We start from the raw sequence: 16,846 nt of genomic DNA on the forward strand, positions 1-16,846 counted from the left end.
GTCAAGACGAGCATAAACACTGAAAACAATATCATACTGTTGTTTCCTCCAAAGTTTCATCAACAATATTTGGTGTGCTACTTTACATATAAAACAACTGTTACTCACACAACAACTTATGAAGCTTAGTATTATGTTTTAAAAATGTTAATGTTGAATAAAGTAGCCTCACAATATAAATTTAATATATAATTTATACTGCTTGCAGATATACAAAAACACACACCAGTATATCTGCCTCTAGTTTCTCATATAGATATGCATACATATGTATACATTATACTTTTTCTCTCTCTGTCTATATATATATATATATATATATATATATATATATAGTATATATATATATACTGTATATATACACACATATATATATTTATAGTATATATGGACTGTTAATGAATAAACAGTTTACAGTATATGATATATTATGTATATATTTGTCATTTTACAATCCTCCTTGACTCACACAATGAATGAGCACATGGAGCTTCCATGGGTGTCACAGTTCATCCAATGCTTGTGTTATAAAATTTTCTCCCAGTGTTCCTCCTAAGCTTTGTTCTGCCACAGTGAACTTTATATGCAGGAGAGATGATATTCTTGTCTTGGAAGCCTCAGAGTCTTTCAGATTTTGGATCTTCCTGCAACTCCTCTCTGATGGACCAAATGAAACTGATGAGGCTACTATGGTGTTGTTGTTGTTTTACCTCTTCTTTCTGAACAAAGGTCACTGGCTTATTTTTGTCATGCTCAAAGCCCCCTTTCACTTTCGGGAGAGAAGTGTGGATGAGTGAAGCAGGCAGCTTCCTGCTTTTCAGTCTCGGATACATGCTAATGTAATAATGTTCAAGAACAAAAACAATCAGTTGCATATTGTTTTCAAGAAGCAGGCTTGTGCTTAGCAAGAAGACTACTTTATCCTTGTTATTCATCTTCCTCTTCTATTTTTTCCTCATAAAGTTTGTCAGGAAGCCTGAAACATTCTTCAAAATAGTTCACAAGGGAATGAAATAAATGCTTTTTTATTTCTTCTTTGTGTATGAAATGACCTTCATCTGGATATATCTAAGGAAAAAAAAAACCACAGTGAATGATATTCGTCTGTTCATCCATTTATACATCCTGGTCACTCTCATGTCAGAATGGTACAGAGATTGAACTAAACATAGTTGGAATTCCACTTCTTCTCAGGGCACATGTTTTGACATACCCATACACATTCACACTGGGTTAGTCTAGTGCTGATGACCCCGGTGACGATATCACTCTGATCAATAAGATGTGATGAAACTGACACAAAAATGAAGACAGCATGCAATCAGGCAAGGCATACACACATCACAGCCTCTCTGAGAGAAAAAAAAACACACATTAACTTCACTTACTAGATATTAGACTAGTAATGGAGATATGGGCCCAACTATGTGGCCCAAGTCAATGACAGAGTATTAAAAAATAGTACATGCAATAAATAATATTTCCTTAGCTATAGAAACACTTTAAAGAATTCATGCTGCTAACATGGTGAACAAATTTAAAAAATGGCAAAATATTGTAATTTGATGTTCCTGCTTCAATTCAGGCAGTTCCAAGTTATGATGACTAGCTACTGTAAACTGTGTCTCAAATTGCACTGGAATAAGAAAAAGCAATAATAACTTAATAAAACAGTTAACTGTTAGGACTTTGACACATCATTACTGCATCCAGCAACACTATTTGATTGCATCTATTATTATTATTACTAAAATTCAAGGATAACGAAATATATTTTTCTTTGTCTTCTTGTTGGACTTTAGTGCTGCTTGGTATCACTGCATTTTTGATCAGAATAGCCTTCCTGACCTTGAAATGGGGTTTCAATGTGGAAGAGAGACACTAAAATCAACCCAGAGTCAGTAATTTACATAAATTAACTTGTCAGACACGTGCACATGGTTGGCAGCTAAAGGGCTCAAATGAAGGAAATTCCCGGTCAGACCAGGGGGTAGCAAATGCATCAATCCTTTCTCTTATCTCCCCGCAGACCAAATGCGAGAAACTCCACCTGGCTCCCATGATGTCACTTCTGGTTCCTCCCCAGAAGACGTCACTTCCATACCATTAGAAGAGCCCAGCTCTTAATGACCTCATTTCCAGTTCCAGTCCCAAGATCCCTCCTCATCCTGCTTTTCAACTTTATATCTGCCATGTTTTGTAACCTGTGCAGTTCTGTTTTGAACTCTTGTCTGTAAAGACCATTTTCTCAACCTTTTTTGCATTTTGCTGCCAGTTCTCAAGTATATGGGAGGCTACCCCAAACCTCTTTGTTGCATCAAGGCTTCATCATTTACCAAAACCTCTAGTGATTTATTTATATTATTAATAACAGGAGCTTTAAGAAACAGTTCAGAGTCATGGTGGGTTGGAGCCTATCCTGGCAGAACCTGGCTACAAGGCAGAAACCAGATCTGGACAGTCCATGACAGGGCCCACTCACGTACACACATACACTCACATGGAGGAAATTGAGAAACACCCCAGTAATCCAACTTAAACTTCACTGATAATGTGGCAGAAAAAACACACACATAGACCAGGAGAATGTGCAGACTCCACACACAAAATAACCCAGTTCAGGCAGCAGTGGAAACTACTGGACCACAATGGTATCACACTTGTACTTAAAATAATACGCATATACAGGGGTGGGCAAAAGTAGGCTTACAGTTGTTCATATGGAAAGAGACATGCAGGTTATAATTATTACAATGGCTTTATTAACTCAATAGCTTTATTAACTTAAAAATAAGCCACAATAGCACAGTGTGCTTAGGTACAATCTCGTAAGTGTTCAAATTGCTGTCCTCGCATACTCACAACTGTAAACCTACTTTTGCCTGCCCCTGTATTTATATTTCTGTATGCGTATTATATAAACAGTATATTCCTGTTGTGAAATGATGACCCTCGACACAAGAGAAAGGTTTGGGGCAGCCACCCGTTTACTTGACCTGCAAAAAGGCAAAGTATTCAGTACAACAGAGTACAGACGTGAGTCCAAAACAGAACTGCTCAACATAGGAAGGAAGTTGGGTTTTATAGGGAGGTTTCAGGAAGTGATGTTGTACTCGGTACTGGAATAGGAAGTGATGTCCTCAGAGCTGAGGTGGAAATGACGTCTTCATACTCAGGCAGAATTTCCTGTGTCTGGTCTGTGGGGACAAAATAAGGGGGTTGAGTACACCCCGCCACCCCCGGGCCAGGCATGGAATTCCCTTCTTTTGGTCCCTGTGGTTGGCTCCCATGCATACGTGTGTGACACTGTATATACATTTTACATCTTAAAATTGTAAATGGGTTTGTAAATGTAAATATAATACAACTAAAATAAAAATGTGATTATCCACAAACAGTACATGCATATTGAAATAACGATCCAAAAGAGTATATTTTAATGGATAAACTTCATATTTACATTTTTTACTCCTGGGCGCTGTTAATAGATTCCCTGCAGGACTGGAGTTGAAGACCCCTGCTCTAGAGTCTCATACTGTACATGGTAACTACATATTTGTCAAAACACTTTTTTATTATGTGCTCAAGACATGAATTGACATGCAAGTTCACTCTCTACTTTAAAGTGGACATCCTTGAACAGTATTAAGGTTTTCTGTTTCGAATTTCAGGTGAATTGTAAGCCACATCAAGGTGACCTCAGTTTTTTTTATGCAATACTGCTTCACTTAACAAAGCAAGTCTCTGAGCCAAAAGGGAGTACACCATGATTGGGAAAAAATACATCTGAACACCACATTTAACATCTGAATCATCAAATCAGGGTTATGCAGAAAAAGAAATACAGATAATATGTAGCAGCGGCTGTAGTATCATCTACAGGAGTGATGCAAAGCTGAAGAGTGGAGAATGTGGAACAGTAATTAGCTGGATGGAAAAAAATGAGCAATGATGTTGTCCCATTTATTTAATTATGTATGGTGTTCTACTCATCTTTAGTTCATGTAATTTTGACTGCTGCCCATTTGGTCGTCTCTGACACTGTTCTCTACGATACTCCCTTCCCAAGCTATTTGACCTATTTTATTTTATATTTGTTATAAATTTTGATTTGAATCCAAAAGATATCTTCAATGCTCCTTTTGTAAATATAACTATTTCAACATACTGTAAGATATTAAATACAGTATATGTAGAAGGTTCTCATATTAATTGCAATTGCATGTAAGCTTGTCCCACAAAATTTATAAATTTTACATGCATTGTTCAACTGTTTACATAATTTTAAAATCAAGGTCTGTTGAAGTCAAACCATAAGTCAGTGGTGGAAAGGAACTGGCAGTTAGGAGTTTTACCATCTACTACCATAGCCACTAGACAGCTACATTCACAGTTCCCTTTTTCTGTATTGTATCTACTAAAACAGTGAAGCTGATTTAAAACATACAGTACTTTCATCTTAACATACAGTACATGAAAAGGTGCATGGCTGCAGAATTCAAAATCCATCCATCCATTTTCTAACCCGCTGAATCCGAACACAGGGTCACGGGGGTCTGCCGGAGCCAATCCCAGCCAACACAGGGCACAAGGCAGGAACCAATCCTGGGCAGGGTGCCAACCCACCACAGAGAATTCAAAATGCATTGCAATATTTTTCAGCATAATATTTCTTCAAGTAAGACAAAAATGTAAATCCTCACCTGAAGGGTATAGTTAGCCATTGAGTGGATAAGGTGAGTGACAAAGTCTGCAGTATGCTGGAAGTGGACTTTTTCTGTTAAAAATACAACATGCCAACAGTTACAACAAGATATTCTAGATTTTTATATAAGCAATATGAATTAATATAAAGGAGATACCATCTGCTGTGGAATGTATTATCAAAAGCTTCTTTTCAGTCAGCTGCTTTGCACGCGGAGCTAACCTGGCCAACTGTGGAAGGAATAAAACAGAAACTTAATTAAAAAGAGCTGAAGTCTTATGCACAATAACACCTAATATATGATCTGGCAAAGTACTATGGTTTATTCCTTCTAAATTTTTATTTGTAGTGTTTGACATGTCAGACGTGTAGGAATAGTGTGCCTTTAATTGGGATTGATTTTGGTGTTAACATAGTCTCTTACACGTTATCTTCTTCTGGCCTCTGACCCAAAGACAACGATCAATAACAGGAGTTCTAACAATGCCTTTTGCTTTGCCTCTTCCTGTTTTATAAGTATAGTTCGCTCCCAGGAGAATCAGAGCATCATTTGTGGACCAGCCACAGAGGAAAGTACATCACTGTTGCCAGGTTCTGTGAAATATTCCTTGTATCCTGATTTTATCTTACCCTCATCACTAACACTTTTAGTCTGCTTTGCTTTTTTTGTTTTTCGCTTTAAAGACTTTTTAAAAAATATTCAAAAAAGATGTGGTCATAAGTGACTGAACAGTGTCACCACCAAATCTCCTATATTGCTTAACTTTGTATTAGCGGATATTGCCATTGTTGGTGGCAGTCAAGTAAGTCACTAAATGAAATATTTTATTTTGGGCTCCAAATCAGGTATTATAAATCCTTAATTAACAGGCTGAAAATTGTGTGACCATTTCCAAAAGCAAAATTAAATTGTCAGTAAATTACGTTCCAACTCAACATAAAGTAATTGCATGCCCAAATTTTCACACAAACTTATTTTCATTTTAGAAAATTAACATAACCTAATAATAAAACCAAATCCCATTTTACATTGTGCAATTGTGTGCTTAAATTCCTATTGTGGGAAAAGTGGTATTAACCTTATACAAAACATATAGTGGAAATATTAAAAATTATTTAAAAATGAATAAAAAAATTGCTTACAATTGTTAAATTAGACCCTATGAGTGTATTAGTCCAAAGATGATTTTAAGAAGTATTAAAAGCTAGCAAAAAACTGAATAGAACAAATTTAACTTCTTGAGTATTCCAATCTACTGTCATTTATAAGGTTAAAAAAATATTTTATCATAACTGACGTACAAAACAAAGACACTTCTAATCCTTTACATCTTGTTTCTATAATATAATATTTCATTTTTAGTATCTCGGGGGGAAAAAAGTATTGCTTGATAGAAATCTGTGGCTATGGACTGCAGGGTAAACAAATGCTAAGGCAATGACAAATGTTTTGCATAGCGTGAGTCAAAAGAGAAACAACAAATAAATTACATAACAAACTGAAAAGCCTGGCATTTTTAGTTACACATTACATACCTCATATGCTCGTGGGTCTCCTTCTGGCAAGCCCAAATACCTTTCTGAAAATGCTGATGCTAAAATAGAAAAGCATTTGGTGAATATTCATTAAGGATTTTATGTCTATTTTGTGACCTTATCCTTTTTCATAACTGCATGTAGCATTCTGATACCAGGAACATCTCAAAAAACATAAAAGAAACTGTGAAAATAATGGTAATGATTGAGATTTTCTTTTCTACTATGAATGTATCTATTTTTTGTGGTTATTAACAGTATGCATATGTTATATGGTCCAGTTATTTACTGTTATTGCATTGTATTTTAATATATGCTCACTAAGCAAATTATTTGGAACACCTGCTTGTCCAATTATCTAATCAGCTAACCATGTGGCAACAGTGCAATGCATAAAATCCTCCAGATACAAGTCAGAAGGTTCAGTTCATTTTCTCATCAAACAACAGAACTGACAAAAAATGCAGTCTCGGTGATTTAAACCATGGCAAGATTGTGTTTCGAGTATTTCTGTAACTATAGATCTCCTCTTTTCAGTCTCTAGATTTTGTAGCTACACAACTTAAATTTCCCACAACTCCCAGCAGCTATCATATTATTACACCACTGGGCAGTTTCAGAATGGCTGGATTTGCTAGAATGGAAGCTAAATAGGAGCTCTCTTTAAAAATAAGCCAACAAGATGGCGAGGGGATCATGATCATCTGTGTAAATTTGTTTCTACACATCACGCTCTATTGGCTTACCACTACAACCACTGCCAATTACACTTTCAATATAATGTACGTGCTTGTCCTCTGCCTTTTCATTTTGGTTGAATATGGTTTTGTCTGGGGAGTGCTACTGATCATGACAAATCTTCACACAACAACTGGAACCTGGTAGGACAAAACGTTATATTTCTTTCAGATGGCTGTTCACAGATGTTTTTATTTCACACACTATCGTCATCTGCACCTGCTATACTGGACTGTGTTTGTACTTTTTCGTAAGTGTTTACTGTTAGTACCTAGTGTTTGGTTTAGTTTCATTTGTGCAGTTTTGTAAATAATTTTAACTTTCAGAGAATCGAGAAGAGCTTTCACATTTTGTACCTTCTTTATTTGCTTAAAATATACTTTATTATCTTTATTACATATTTATTATGTATCTATTAATTGATCCTCTTTATAAGTGTCTCTGTGTGTAAGTGTGTGTGTGTCAGGTCAAGGGTTGGTGTGTTCCTGTGGTCCCTGTAATAAAATAGTCACCATCTTTGGATGGTGTAAACCATAGAATCCTTGTGACTTCTACAGATTTACTCACAACTGTGCGAAAAGCAAAGTACATCCTTTGAGCAGCAGTTCTTCAGACAGAAATGCCTTGTGGATAAGAGAGGTCAGAGGAGAATGGTCAATTTGATTTGAGCTGACACAAAGGTTACGTGAACTCAGTTAATCATTTTGTACAACTCTGGTAGGTAAAAAAACATCTGAGAATGCACAGCACAGTATTAATATAGTGTTCCCAATATTTTCCCTGCAAGTATATGTAAGCACTCTTAGACTGCCCTTGATGAAATCTGCTACACAACAATACAGGTAATGAATTCAAAAGGACATTATGAAGACACTATGCTCTGAATGAATTCTGAAAGTACCATAACCCTGAAAAACTGTGTTTTACTGCTGCATTCTCCTGGAAAGGTGCGACAATAGCTAAAAACTGATTGTTTGATATGGATAGAAATATTAAATACTGCAGCCTCCATCTGTGCCAAGGATGTTCTGCTTATGTGGTATCTGCTCTTATAATCCTTTAACCTAATGTTATAGTTACAGTGCTTATAAAATCTATTCACTCCTTGGAGAGTTCACATCTTATTGTAATACAATATTGAATTACAATGAATTAAATTTGGCTTTGCTGTCAGTACACAGCAGAAAAAGACTCTTTAATGTCAAAGTTAAAACAGATCTCTGAACAGTGACCTAAATAAATAAAAAAATATAAAACACAAAAAAATTAACTGTATATTCTTCAAGGCAGTGTTAATAGATAAACCTTTGACAGCCATGACAGCCATACTTCAGGACCATTGATGTCACTGTTTTTCTGTCATTCCTGTGCAGTTTTGGCTTCTTGGAAAACACATCTTCTCCTAAGGTGCAGGTTTCTTGCAGACTGCATCAGGTTTTCTTCTAGGATTTCCCTGTATTTTATTTATTTATTTATTTATTTTATTCTTTACCATTACAAGCCATCCAAGACCTGCTAATATACAGTTTTAGCTTACACCAAACTTGGCATTTAGTCCAATAGCCCAAAAGTTCAATTTTTGTTTCATTAGATCACAGGACCTTCTTTGGAGTCTCCTGTGTGCCCCTAGCCAAGACGTCATATGTGTGCCTTTTTTGTCAGAATCTTTCCGATCTGAGTTGCTGTAGCTTGTAACTCTGTCTGAGTTAAAGGTCTCTTGGTGGCCACTACTATTCTTGCACGATCTCTCACTTTTTGTGGACGGCCTAATTTAGGCAGATTTACAGCTGTGCCATACACGTTCCATTTCTTAATGATTGATTTAACTGAACTCCAAGGAAACTTCAGTGGTTCAGATATTTTCTTGTCTCCTTCCCCTGCCTTGTGCATTTCAATCACCTTTTCATGGAGTTTCTTGGAGTGTGTTTTGTTTTCATCATGTGAGCCACAATACTGAATCACTAAATGTTGGACCTTACAGATAAGGTGCATTTATACTACAATGAACTGAACCCTCTTTAGCTACAGACAGGCGATCTCTATTGAACTAATTAGAATATTAGAAAACTCTAGACGAGAACAGGCCATTCAGCCCAACAAAGTTCGCCAGTCCTATCCACTTATTTCTTCCAAGAAAACATCAAGTCGAGTTTTGAAAATCCCTAATGTCTTACTGTCTACCACACTATTTGGTAGCTTATTCCAAATGTCTATCGTTCTTTGTGTAAAGAAGAACTTCCTAATGTTTGTGCGAAATTTACCCTTAACAAGTTTCCAACTGTGTCCCCATGTTCTTGATGAACTCATTTTAAAATAACAGTCTCAATCCACTGTACTAATTCCCTTCAGAATTTTAAACACTTCAATCATGTCTCCTCTTAATCTTCTTTTGCTTAAACTGCATAGGCTCAGCTCTTTTTAATCTTTTCTCATAATTCAGCCCCTGTAGCCCTGGAATCAGCCTAGTTGCTCTTCTCTGGATCTTTTCCAGCGCTGTTATGTCCTTTTGTAGCCTGGAGACCAAAACTGCACACAGTACTCAAGATGAGGCCTCACCAGTGCATTATAAAGGTTGAGCATAACCTCCTTGGACTTGTACTCCACACATCGTGCTATATAACCTAACATTCTGTTAGCCTTCTTAATGGCTTCTGAACACTGTCGGAAAGTCGATAGCTTAGAGTTCACTATGACTCCTAAATCCTTCTCATAAGGTGTACTTTCGAATTTCCGACTGCCCATTGTGTATTCAAACCTAACATTTTTACTTCCTATATGTAATACTTTACATTTACTGACATTAAATTTGATCTGCCACAAATCTGCCCAATTTTGTATGCTGTCCGTCCTTCTGTAATGATATAACAGATTCCAAATTATCTGCTAATCCACCTATCTTGGTATCATCTGAAAACTTAACCAGCTTGTTACTTATATTCCTATCTAAATCATTTATATATATTAAAAAGTGCAGCAGCCCTAGCACTGACCCCTGTGGAACACCACTCTTAACATCGGCCAGTTCTGATGAGGTTCCTCGCACCATCACCCTCTGCTTCCTGTGTCTGAGCCAATTCTGCACCCATCTAAAAACATCACCCTGAACTCCCATTTCTTTTAATTTGATGCCCATCCTCTCATGTAGCACCTTATCAAATGCTTTCTGAAAGTCCAGATAAATAATATCATAAGCTCCACTTTGATCATATCCTTTTGTTGCTTCCTCATAGAATTCCAAGCATGTTAGTTAAACACGACCTCCCTCTTCTGAACTGTTCAGAATAACTCCTTTCCTTGCCAGATGTTGCCCAATCTTATCCTTAATAATTCCTTCCATTAATTTTCCTGTGATGCATGTTAAGCTGTGACATTTAAAACCAATTGGCTTCACCAATGATGATTTAGGCGTGTTGTATTAAATGGGATGAATACTTATGACATCAATTAGTTTGTTTCATATTGATAATTAATTTAGACCACTGTTAGAAATCTGATTTCGCTTTAACATTAAAGAATCATTTTCTGTTGATCATGTCAAAAAAGCCAAATTAAACCCACTTTGATTTCATGGTATATAACAATACAATCTGAAAACCTCCAAGTGTGTGAATACTTTGTATAGACACTGTATGAGACATTTCTTTGGGCTGGTATTACTCTTCTTTAATTTTACTCAAAATGATTCAATTGCAGTACTAAACTTTATCAAAGTTAAAACTTTGTGAAATACTTTAGTGGGTATGCCTTTGCACTGCTTTATGACTGCATTAGTCAATTTCAATGACATTTTTTGCACCACAGATGTCATATTTATCTCTAGAGTTTTTGTTTTATTCTCTGAAAAATAATACTTTTCACAGAAGATCATACAGCAGTTTGCTGAGAGGTTGTAATGCAATAGATCATGGTGTTAATATCACTGGAACTTATGTTAGGAAATGTAATGTCTTAACTAATTAAACAGACCTACACCAAGTGACTTTGTAATGAACAGAAAACAAAACCTAATCCCATATTTCAATTCGAAATTACTCCAGCATATACTGTGACTAGGTGCCAGCCTGGTATGATGGTTCCATGAGATAAAGGAGCATTAAGTACAGTTTAAATATCCTGGTAAATTCCTTTTAATGCCTTGGGGATGATTATGTGTGAGATACTAAGAAGATGATGGGAAATTTCTGGGAGCTGGAAAGTGCTTCCCCATAAGCGAAGATGCCAAACACAGTGGAAATTCTGTAGAAATGGGCTTTGGTTCTTTAATAGATGGGATTCAGGAGAGCAAAGAGACCTGGGGCCACCTGTGGGCAGGGACAGGAAGAACACAGGACTTTCTGAGGAGCGTTTCTGGGGGTTGCTTTGAATGTACTTGACAAAGGATTTATAAAGCAGTTCCTTGACCAGAAAAAAACCTGAGAGTGACAATGGCTGTTTGCAAGGAAGGCCAGGTATTTTGCTAGAGAGATTAAAGGAATTAAGGAGGTGAATAGGAAGAGTTTGAGGTGCTTGTGCACTTTGTTGTGTGCTCCCCATTTAACCCCTCTTAATCATCATGTTTAAAGGAATTCTCATTTGAAAACACACTAATTTGGTAATATGTTCTGGGTGATGGTGGCACATAGGACCCCATTATATTACCTGAAATTGAAATAATTTCAAGTAGTAAATCCTGACATTGGAATTTCAAATTATAATGTACTTTATACAACATTACTGGAAGGCCTGCAGCCACATATTAAAATGATAATTATACTGTTATACTAAATACAGTATCACTTTTCAAAGATATTTCATAAAATTTTGATGAAAAGCAAAATATACTGAAATGCCCATCAATGCATTAATTCATGCATACAGTGCTAAGTTTTGAAAATGTCATTTACAAGTACAAAAATAACACACAAGGGATTTTTTTCTTTAATTTTCTACAAAGCTGACATCGTCATAAGTGGCTGTTAGTGATTTAATTAAAAGCAGATGCTCAGCTCTTCTCCACTGTTATTATTTTTCATGCCTCATTGACTTCTTATTTTCATTTTTTTTTAGAGAGGCACGATAGCTGGTCATGGTTGGTTGATTAGACTTGAATCAAACTTACCATAAAGTTTAAAGTCTGTGATGGGGGAAAGTGCTGCTCCACATTTTAGAGGTGAACCTTCTGCAGTTAGTAAAAGAGTTGATAAATAACCACCATATACCTGAAATTAAAGCAAATATAATGTTATCAGCATACACATATGATTACATGAAATGTATGTATGCATGCATGTAAACATTGTCATGCGTGTGCACATAGGGGACAGCTTAAGAGCTCTGGTGATTGTAATTCAAAGCCATACTAACACATTTTCTATTTCTCCTCTACAGACCTAGAAGACTGAAGACTTTGACATTAATGACATTACTTCTGGTGTTCGTCCACCAGGACCAGCCTCTTTCTACCAGAAGAACTTAAAATTGAAAAAATCAAAAAATTAGTCAGTCAAGAATTGGACTTGCTTCTGAAAAGATGTTTGTTGCCAAAAAAACCCATTTGTACAACATGTTTTTTCTGCATTAATTATACAGGGTTTGCCTGTGAGTGCACCATACGTTTATATGTCTCTGTCTCCCCACCCTATAAGATATATATACACACATGCATACACACACTAAATATATTGCTAAGGATTGTCTGTCTGTCATGCAAAAACTCATGAACCACTGAGTCTTAAAGAGTATAGCAGTCAAGTGGAGAACTTTGTTTGTTGGTGCAGAAAAAATTGTATGCAACATAACGTCAGCAAAACCAGGGTACCAGTTATTGAATTTTGCCATACCAAAGACCCTCTATATTTGACCACTATTCAAGGAGTGGATGTAGAGGTGGTGTACTCCTACAAGTACTTGGGGGTCCACATCTTATTATGCATCTTATCATAGATAAACTATACAGTATAAGAAAGCCAGCTCTTTTTTCTCAAAAGACTACATTCCTCTAATGTTGGTAGTGACAAATTTGCATCTTCTACAATTGGTAGTAGGTTGATGGTCAGTGCAATTTTCTACACTGTGGTGTGCTGTGCTACTAACATCACTTCAAGAGAGGCCCACTGAATCATCAAGCTAGTTATATAGGCATACTCAGCTTTGAGATGCTGTCTGGACACCCTGGAGGTAGAAGTGAAAGACAGAATTAAAACAAAACTGAGTGCCATTATGAACAATGTTACACATCCTCTCCCTGACACACTAACACTGAAGACTTTCAGCCAACTAATTATTCAGCAGGTGTGTGTCAAGAAATACTATGGGGGCTCCTCTATACCAACATACACCTGCATATCTATCTATCTATCTATCTATCTATCTATCTATCTATCTATCTATCTATCTATCTATCTATCTATCTATCTATCCATCCATCCATCCATGCATCCCACTATTTTGTAATGGCAACAAATAAACTGCTCAAAAAAATTAAAGGAACACTTTGAAAACACATCAGATCTCAATGGGAAAAAGAAATCCTCCTGGATATCTATACTGATATAGACTGGGTAATGTGTTAGGAACGAAAGGATGCCACATCGTTTGATGGAAATGAAAATGATCAACCTACAGAGCCCTGAATTCAAAGACGCCCTAAAATCAGAGTGAAAAAATTATGTGGCAGGCTAGTCCATTTTGCCAAAATTTAATTGCAGCAACTCAAAATTGTACGCAGCACTTTGTATGGCCCCTGTGTTCTTGTATACATGCCTGACAACATCGGTGCATGCTTCTAATGAGATGACAGATGCTGTTGTGGGGATCTCCTCCCAGATCTGGACCAGGGCATCACTGAGCTCCTGGACAGTCTGAGGTGCAACCTGGTGGCATTGGATGGACCAAAACATAATGTCCCAGAGGTGTTCTATTGGATTTAGGTCAGGAAAGTGTGGTGGCCAGTCAATGGTATCAATTCCTTCATCCTCCAGGAACTGCCTGCATACTCTCACCACATGAGGCCAGGAATTGTCGTGCACCAGGTGCCACTGTACCAGCATAGGGTCTGACAATGGGTCCAAGGATTTCATCCTGATACCTAATGGCAGCCAAGGTGCCTTTGTCAAGCCTGTAGCGGTCTGTGTGACCCTCCATGGATATGCCTCCCCAGACAATCATTAACACACCACCAAACTGCTCATGCTGAATGATGTTACAGGCAGCATAATGTTCTCCATGGCTTCTCCAGACCCTTTCACTTCTGTCACATGCTCAGGGTGAACCTGCTCTCATCTGTAAAAAGCACAGGGCACCAGTGGTGCATCTGCCAATTCTGGTATTCTATGGCGAATGCTAATCGAGCTGCATGCTGTTGGGCAGTGAAATTAGGGCCCATTAGAGGACATGGGGCCCTTGGGTCACCCTCATGAAGTCTTTCTGGTTGTTTGGTCAGAGACATTCACACCAGTGGCCTGCTGGAGGTCATTTTGTAGGGCTCTGGCAGTGCTCATCCTGTTCCTCCTTGCCCAAAGGAGCAGATACTGGTCCTGCTGATGGGTTATGGACCTTCTATGGCCCTCTCCAGCTCTCCTAGAGTAACTGCTTGTCTCCTAGAATCTCCTCCATGCCCTTGAGACTGTGCAGGGAGACACAGCAAACCTTCTGGCAATGACACGTATTGATGTGCCATCCTGGAGAAGTTGGACTACCTGTGCAACCTCTGTAGGGTCCAAGTATCGCCTCATGCTACCAGTAGTGACACTGACTGTAGCCAAATGCAAAACTAGTGAAGAAACAGTCAGAAAAGATGAGGAGGGAAAAATGTCAGTGGCCTCCACCAGTTAAACCATTCCTGTTTTGGGGGTCATCTCATTGTTACCCCTCTAGTGCATCTGTTGTTAATTTCATTAACACCACAGCAGCTGAAACTGATTAACAACCCCCTCTGCTACTTAACTGACCAGATTAATATCCCATAAGTTTTATTTACTTTATGCTATACTCTGATTAAAAAGTGTTCCTTTAATTCTTTTGGGCAGTATAATTCTGAGATTGAAGGCATGGTCTGAATGAAATCAGTGCAAACAAATAGTGCATGCAGGTTGTCACCTACTTAGTACCAAAACGTGCACCTCATGTCAGCTTGGCTGGACATCTGACCCTCTCTAGCAGGACTTCAGCAGAGCCTTGGTCCTTAGCAACATATAACATCTCTTTTCACACTATATCTCATCTCATCTCATTATTTTGTTCTTCTACATGATTTCCACCATGCTTTATTATTACACAGAAGCCTGCTTGCCTCCACTGGATATGGCATTCTTAACCTCCAGTCTCCCCACATACCACAATTAGAAATCATGATTACTGGAATTAAACATTAATGAAATCCTGAGGAAGATGGTAAGTGCCCAGCTGGGTGACAATAGGCACATTACCTCAAAAATGTTGTCTAAATGGATACCTTCTTATCATCTATTTATGAATCTTTGCAGGCAGATTTGATCTTGAATAAGCTTTCTGACCCCAGAGCTGTGCCCTTACTGTAAATAATTTACTAACTCATTTATGCCAGCCATTTATTTAATATGATTACCATGCTGCCTCATGCAAAGACATGATTTATGAAGAAGTCCTCTCTGATTTGCTCCTCTGCCACATTTACTTCCATCCATTATCTCTAAGTCTGAAGAGTTATGCAAAATTTAAAGCATTAAGTCCTTTTATGATAATGAAATAGGTGACACTTATCTCATGAAAATTCAATTTACTGCTTTGGAAACCTACAAATGGTAGCTTACATATTGTTAGCTCCAAATAATGCTAAAATTGATCATGTTGTGGACTCAAAATAATACAGGCAACCTTCCAAACTGAACTGACAAATGAAAACATGTAAAATGCTCACATACAGCACTAGAATCTCTAACCAAAATTACAGAAAGACAGGAATTTACTAATGGTTTTACCTCTCTGATGCTGATATTGTAAAATCTGTTGCTGACATTGTAAAGATTATCAGCTGCACAGTGTTACTTGTATGTAGTGAAGTAGATCACAATGTTTAATCAACCCCCCTCTGTGCCCTTAATTATGCCCTAGGAGATGCAACTGATAGAAATAGCTCCTGTGTAATTTTATATAAGCAATGACACTAAAAGAGCGTCCTCATTTTTAGATAATGAAATCCATTCATTAGATTTCACAAAGTTCTTTATCATGAGCAGGACCACAGGACAAAAGAACCTATTTCATCTAAAATGCAGGAAATTGCTGGAAAATTTTCAAAGCACTCATGAATAAGAAATGTAATATTTGCAATTAAATTGATCAAGCAAGACTCTGAGGTGAGGAATTAAAACTAGCATAAAAATGTAAAGGAATGCCTCGGTTTAAGTTAACAGGGCGCTATATAATGGGAAGTACACTACTTCCATACAAGTCCTTAAATTCAAGATGCACATTTATTCTCCTGTTCCACTGCCCATTTTGAAAGTAATACCGTTTTTTTTATTTCACTAACCAGCAATCTTTTCTGTTTAAAAATAAAGAAGTTAGACCAGCTCTTCAAATTCACAGAATCAGAGAAAAGGCACAGTAACTTAATAGCGTTTTGTTGGTTAGTTAAAAACAGACAGGGTGTCACATTATCTCACTTCTTATATTTATCAGGATATGCATTCAACTTTATGATTTAATAGTCTATTTGAGAATAGCCGTAGCACTTGTCAAAGAGAAGTAATAGCAAATGTTTTTAATGATTCTATTGTTGCGCATGTGCACCAACTTCACTTAAGATATGTGGTACCACCCCGGGATGAGAGGGGGTGTTGTCACTAACAGTCTTACTTCCTTTTCCCTCACAGCCTCGAGAAATCACATCTTGAGGGCAACAGAGAC

At 37.2% G+C, this 16,846-nt stretch overlaps 1 protein-coding gene across 2 annotated transcripts in view; it reads right to left on the reverse strand.

Moving 5' to 3' along the window:
- Positions 1 to 411: 411 nt before the first annotated feature.
- Positions 412 to 16,846, reverse strand: part of dpp6a (dipeptidyl-peptidase 6a) — a 937,255-nt gene continuing 920,820 nt past the window's right edge. For both annotated transcript variants that reach the window (XM_039753634.1, XM_039753633.1), the window contains exons 22-26: positions 12,078 to 12,177; positions 6,242 to 6,300; positions 4,863 to 4,935; positions 4,704 to 4,777; positions 412 to 1,068 (exon numbers count right to left, since the gene is read on the reverse strand). In XM_039753634.1, the coding sequence (XP_039609568.1) occupies positions 928 to 1,068; positions 4,704 to 4,777; positions 4,863 to 4,935; positions 6,242 to 6,300; positions 12,078 to 12,177 (447 nt within the window). In that variant the 3' untranslated portion in view covers positions 412 to 927. The remainder of the gene's footprint in view (positions 1,069 to 4,703; positions 4,778 to 4,862; positions 4,936 to 6,241; positions 6,301 to 12,077; positions 12,178 to 16,846) is intronic.

The sequence above is a fragment of the Polypterus senegalus genome, chromosome 5 (genome assembly GCF_016835505.1).
Source record: "Polypterus senegalus isolate Bchr_013 chromosome 5, ASM1683550v1, whole genome shotgun sequence".
In the NCBI taxonomy this organism is placed as follows: domain Eukaryota; kingdom Metazoa; phylum Chordata; class Cladistia; order Polypteriformes; family Polypteridae; genus Polypterus; species Polypterus senegalus.